This window comes from Melopsittacus undulatus, chromosome 3 (assembly GCF_012275295.1).
Source record: "Melopsittacus undulatus isolate bMelUnd1 chromosome 3, bMelUnd1.mat.Z, whole genome shotgun sequence".
NCBI lineage: Eukaryota > Metazoa > Chordata > Aves > Psittaciformes > Psittaculidae > Melopsittacus > Melopsittacus undulatus.
In genome coordinates this window covers 77,766,052-77,772,051 of record NC_047529.1, presented here as the reverse complement: position 1 = coordinate 77,772,051, position 6,000 = coordinate 77,766,052, and the positions used below count along the sequence as shown (strand labels likewise).

At 46.2% G+C, this 6,000-nt stretch overlaps 1 protein-coding gene across 5 annotated transcripts in view; it reads left to right on the top strand.

Annotated features, from left to right (window-relative positions):
• Window positions 1-3,088: 3,088 nt before the first annotated feature.
• Window positions 3,089-6,000, top strand: part of SCAF8 (SR-related CTD associated factor 8) — a 95,186-nt gene continuing 92,274 nt past the window's right edge. For 3 of the 5 annotated variants that reach the window (XR_004080711.2, XM_031049765.2, XM_031049763.2), the window contains exon 1: window positions 3,089-3,451. Coding sequence is in view for 4 of the 5 variants with exons in the window: in XM_031049765.2 (XP_030905625.1) it covers window positions 3,422-3,451 (30 nt within the window). In the remaining variant the exon portion in view is untranslated. The remainder of the gene's footprint in view (window positions 3,452-6,000) is intronic. The other 2 variants (XM_031049766.2, XM_031049762.2) reach the window with 1 other exon arrangement.

Sequence of the window (6,000 nt, the reverse complement as noted above, 5' to 3'; positions counted from 1 at the left end):
AAAGATTTATTCAGTCTTTTCTCTCAGAATTGCAAAGCTAGGTGTTTGCATCCACACAGGAAGTGTGCCACATCACTGTGATCCCACATATAATTCATGGATGTGTTGGAAAGCAAGTGGAATCTTATTTGCAAAACTCAAGTTTTTGGTATGAGTTTCAGCAGTTGTGCAGAGCATTGGAACAGTAGACAGGCTTGTTCTGTACATCAAGCTGTCACTCATTCTGCTGCACAGCACAATGAGAAATCTCCCAGCTTTGGTATGTTATGAGTAATAGTGTAAGTCATCTAATTAGTTTCATGGGGCAAGGTGGCCTTGCCCCAGAATGGGCCAGTGCTTCTGCACACTAATATTGTTTTGATATCACTTCATTTGTATGCTTGCTTAATTTAGAACATTTAAAATTAAAGATGTATTACAATATTAATTCTGTAGGCTATTTCTCATTCTTGGATGATGGCTTCTTATGAGATCAAGAGTGTGCTATGCCCTGTGCTTTTTTCTACTGCTGGAATTAAATGATGTTGTTATAAGGGCTTTATTACATAAATGCTATAATTGGAAAATATATTTGTTTAAATTTTTATTACAGACCTACAGCAAACAAACTAAATATGGGGGAGGGGAACAACTTAGCTTCAAATTCAGGCTTTGTGCTTTTGAGGTCAAGGCTTTTGTGCCTTTGTCTCCAAGTGTAAATCCTATCCCTCCTTCTCTGGTTTCTCCTTTGTTCATTCTATGCCTTCCTTCACTGGAATAACTTACTTTTCAAATACATATTCTGGAAAAGCAACTGCGTGGGAGTATTGTGGTCACTTCAAGATCAATTTCAAAACAGTTTTTGCACAGCTCTTTCTTGTGCAGTGTGGTATTCCATCCATTTTAGTAAGGAAAACTAGACTTGCTTCACTTTCACCTAATAAGAAAGCTATGGGATCCTGGAGGCTTGTTTGTTACTACAGTATTTTAGTAAGTTTTCCAAAGGAGTACAAACACAATTTTGCCAGTTACTTTTGTAATACAATAAATCCATGTAAAGCCTCCACGATAATTTTAACTGAGTTATCTCTTCACATTTTATCTACTCATAATTCCTACAAGAAAAAGAACAAAAGAGGAACAAAAGCCTTCTTACTCTTGGTAAGCAGTTTTCTTCTATCACCTGTGAAGGGGAACTGGTTCTGGCAGAAGACTGCCAGAAGTTTGCACTCAGCTATGTGGTTCATACATTGTGTTACTCAGCTTGGGGGGGGGGGGGGCTACTTTGTTCTCTGGTTCAATGTCTGGCTCAAAGCCAGATAACCTGTGTGTTCCGAGTAGGCTACTGAGGGATTTATCCCACCGAACTTTGAAAGAGAATGGAGACTGCACAGCTTCCGCTCCACTGCTTGGCCATTTTTGCAGTGGAAAAGGCTTTCCTTTGCATTAGGACCTCCCCTGCTCTAGTTTGAGACCACTGCCTCTTGACCTCCTGCTATGTACCTCTGTCAAAAAGCCTTATTCAATTGTTTCAGGTTGACCAAAAATACTAAGGAGCCTTATTCAGCCATTTTACTTTGCAAGTATTGGTACTGGGTGCCCTCCCAACTCCATGGCCATCTTTCATTTCTGTCTGAAGAGACTCAGCTATCTCCTTCACACATGGCATCTGCTCTAGTCTCCTGGCCCTCTTGGTGGCCTGATGATTGCTAGAGATGTTTTGGTTTTGTTTTTTTTTTTCTCTAAGGCTTTTGGGGGAGTGAGGAGAGACACTTCTAATTCTGTTTGTAACAAGATTTAATGATGTGTCTCGTGATTCTGTAAGAATAGAGTTCTAGGATTATAGGTCTGCCTCAGATGCTGGGCTTAGTTTACTTTGTAAGTTACCTTGTTTGTTAAGTAAAGGTCGCTTCAGTTTAGAAGTCCCTGACTCTGGCCTGTAGTGGAAGCATCCACAGTCTATGAAGGGCAGCTGTGGCTCCAGGTTGAGAGGCGCTTATGAGTGCAGGAGGGTACAGTCTATCCAGCATGTGGCCTATTAGTGACTGGAAAATAATTAAATGCAATTCAGATCGGAGCCTAATTCAGGCTGTCATAGCTCTCCTGTATTGTTACGGCTGGAAAACATAACCTCTTGGAAAAACAGCAGCTAAAGGCAAAGCCAAGGTTTCATCCTCAGTGCTCCTGAGCTCCTTGAGCTTCCCTGCTGAAGGTGAGTCATGCGGCAGCCTCTGTTTGAGGGAACAAAATCTATGCCCTGGAAGCAAGTCCTGCTTGATGCAGCTGTTGCTGCTGGCATTTCTCAGGTGAGGTGCTGGTGCTTCAAGGAGAGGTAGGTACCCTGCTGGGTTGGCATGGTGGGAGAGGATGCAGGTAGCACTGCTGTTCATGCAGTAGGTAACACATCCTCCTCAAACTTAACCTGAGAGTATGCCCTGAGTAATGGAGCAGTGACGACTTAATACCTATGAATACCTGGTGCTGGGTTTGGAGACTTCTTGGTGTCAGACGGTCAAGTTATAATATTCAGGTATTAAGTGCACTGAGACTTGTTATTGATTTGCATTATGATTTCGTTGATTTTCTCCTCTTGATTATTATTATTTGCTAATCGTTTGTGATTTTTCTTTTTCTTCCTTTTTTTTTTTAAATTATTTTCTCCTATGTCCCGCAGATACTTTTTCCTGCTGTTTCTCTTCAAGCCTGCATGCAGTTCCCAGTTCCGAGGTGGCCCTTGCAGTGTGACGAGGCTCTGCGGAAAGGTATCAGTAGGACCGCTCCTCTGGGAATTCCGGCCTCCGGCTGGCACGCAACAACAGCTTCTTCCCCACAACTCCTGGACTTCCTCCGCTGACAAAACACTGTGGCGTTTCTCACCTTCCGTCCATGACCCATCACCTCACGCCAGCTCGCAAGACCGGGCGCGGATGGAGGAGGCGTAGCTGGCGGCGCGGGGCGGGGCGGGACGGGCCGCCATCCCGACAACACCTCAGCGGCGCGGCCCGGCGGGCGGATGGGTAGGAGCTGCCCGACAGGCGGCGCTGTAGCCGCCTGCGCCGCTCTCGGCTGCTCTCGGAGCTGCGCTGCGAGGAGTCTCCGTGTGTCCGCCATATTGGTGTCCGCGCCGCAACCGCTGCGCGTTGTTCCTCCATCTCCTGCCGGCGCGGCCGAGCGGGGGAGGGGACGGGACGGGACTTCGGCTCCGCTGCCGGGCGGGAAGCGGGGCGAGGAGGTTGCGTGCTTCCAGGAGGAGACGGAAACGAGCGGGCCCCGCATCCCTCCGCGGCCGCCCCCTGCGCCACCCGCCATGGCGAGGAGGCCCGGCGGCCCCTGAGCGAGGCGCGCACGCACACACAGACCGAGATTAGCCCCCCTCTCGGCCGCGGCCCGCCCGGCCGCTATCAGCAGAGAGAAGCCGCCCGGCTCCCGCCTCCACCACGACATGGAGGCCGTGAAAGCTTTTAACAGCGAGGTGTGTAACCCCTCTACCCGCTCCTTCCCCTTGGGGTCGGGGAGCGGGCGGAGCCCCGGGGTCGGCGTCTTCGCTGCCCTCTCCCGCTGCGCTGCAAGGAAGGGGTGGGAGCGGGGGAGACGGTGGCGGGGGGGCTGTCTGGTGTGAGGGGTGCTCCCGGGGGTTGTGCCCTAGTCGGGCAGGAGCGGGACGTTGTCGCTGACCGTGGAAGCAGGAGCGGGGAGAGGGTCATGGAGCCACCCCCCACCTCCCTGCTCCTCCTTCCGCCGTGAGGCTGGGGGAGACTGGTCGGCGGAGGGCAGATCTGGAGGCGAGGACATGCGGGAGCGGGAGGAGGCCGAGGAAGGAGGCCCCTCGTGCGTCCGGGCTTGCGGTGGAGCGAGTGATGCCCGGCCAACTTCATGCAGTGGCCGCGGGCGAGGCGGTGGGGGCTTCCTGTAGAGCCGTGCAGTGCTCCTGCCACCCTCGTCCTCCTTGCTCGTTACATGTGTGCCCAGACCTCGCCAGCGCGCCCTTTAACACTTCGTGGAGCTGTGCTTTAAATCTGGGGTGGGGAGTACAAAGGCCCGAAGGCTCGTCGTCGTGTTTGAGAATTGTGTATTCTCTGTGCTCAGGATGGAAGCAGGCATTCCCTATGTGCTGCACGTTGCTGTGGTCGTGCACCAAAGTACTGTGCTGAGAGTGGGCTGGGGCACCCACAAACACAGTCTTGCAGGCTCAGGTATTACTCGTATGGCACCTGGCTTCTCTTTTGTGCCTATAGTTAATGTGTATTTTATTGCAGGATCGTTCTTTTGGCAACTCTGCTTTTTTCCTCTTCATTGCAAGAGTTTGTGTCGTCTATATTTTGAAGTTGAGGCAAGAGCAAGGGAAATAAATATGTATTTTCTTTTTAGGAAGTCACGTGTCTTAAATTGTATTAACTATAGACAGTATCAACTCTGGTTACAATGTATATACTTCTAGAGACTACTCACATACTGGAGCTCTGGCTTGCCCTGCTGCTATCCCCAGTGAGGAGGTGGTGCAGTTTTAATGATTTTAAGTAATACAGTGCTGGTTTGGGCTTTTAAAACGTTAATTTGATTTGTCGTGGAACAGTGTGCCAACCATGTTCTTTCTACAAGCCACAGTAAGAGAGGTTTTTAAAATGGGTAGTTCCTCTCTCATAACTCAGTAGCAGTTGGACATCCCTAACTGCTGTGCAATTCCAGATGTTGCACTTCATGCAATTTGAATTCTTAAGTAGAAGTCACCCTGTAGCTAGAAGAAAAATAAACACTATGAACTATTTTTTCCCTTTTATTTGATTGGCTTGTGGGCTGTGTTATTAAGTGGGGAAAAAGAAGGGTCTGCTCACAAGAACAGAAGAACATGAGTAGATTAGAACCTTTTCCTTGTATATACCTACTAGTATAAGCAGTCTTCACTTTCATACAGAAAAAAACCTTCTGGCTGACTTGCTGAGCACTCAGGTATAAATACTGTAAAAATAATTAACTCTGAAGACTTATGGTAAGAACTGTGCTGAGGAGGAGAGTTTTAGAATATGCCTGAAACCTTAAAGTGCTTGAAAAACAGTAAATTTAGGGGTGTTGGAAAAGCAAATGCAGCAGATCAGGCAATGACACTTAGACCAACTTACCTCCTATGGTATAAATAAGTGGCATCTATGAATAGACTTGTTTTAATGACTTTTCAGTTTAGTTTTAATCTTTGTTTCTGTATTTGAATACTGGACTACACTGATGGGAAGGTTTTAAAGATGCTATGAGTAAACCCCTGGTCCTGGAAGTAAACAGTACAAGAAAGACTTGCTACATTTGGTGAATCTTGAGTGTCATGGCTGGCCACTCTAACACCTCTGTACCCAGTGTAGAACTTCACGTTAACTTTCTATCATTGTCTCTGGTCTAACTGGTCTATATGCATTTCGCATTTTGAACTGTGAAATGATTAACAAATATTTAAAGTATCTGAAATGCGTGTCTGTAAATTGTAGTTTGTGCTATATCTAAATGTGTTTAGCTTGCACAATATTTGTCTTTCACATCTAAAAATCCTTTTCTTTGTTTATATTATGTTTTAAGGTCATATTGCACTCCAGAAATCATGTCAGATTTGTGTTCTAGAGATTTTTTGGCTTAAAATAGATTTAAATTAAATTTAGCAACAGATGGGGTAGATTAAATTGTATAGAAGCTTTTACCATACACTCTTACACAGTTTGGATTTCATTAGTAATTTTATAGCATTTTATATAGCTTACTGGTGAAATCTAGATGACGCTTCAGCAAGAACATTCCAAGTACATTTAAACATGTAAGTCTATGGGTTAGGTACTTCTGGGGTTGGGGTGGGGTTTTTTGTTTGTTTTGGGGAGGGGATTTTTTTTTAATTATTTTTTTATTCTTAAGGAATTGTGTTTGAATTATGCAGTAAAGCTAAAATAAAGACAACTGTCCTTCTAAGCAGGATAGCTTACTCCAAATGTGTGTATATTATCCTATCCTATGACAGTCACAATTGAAATGATTAACATAGGCTTG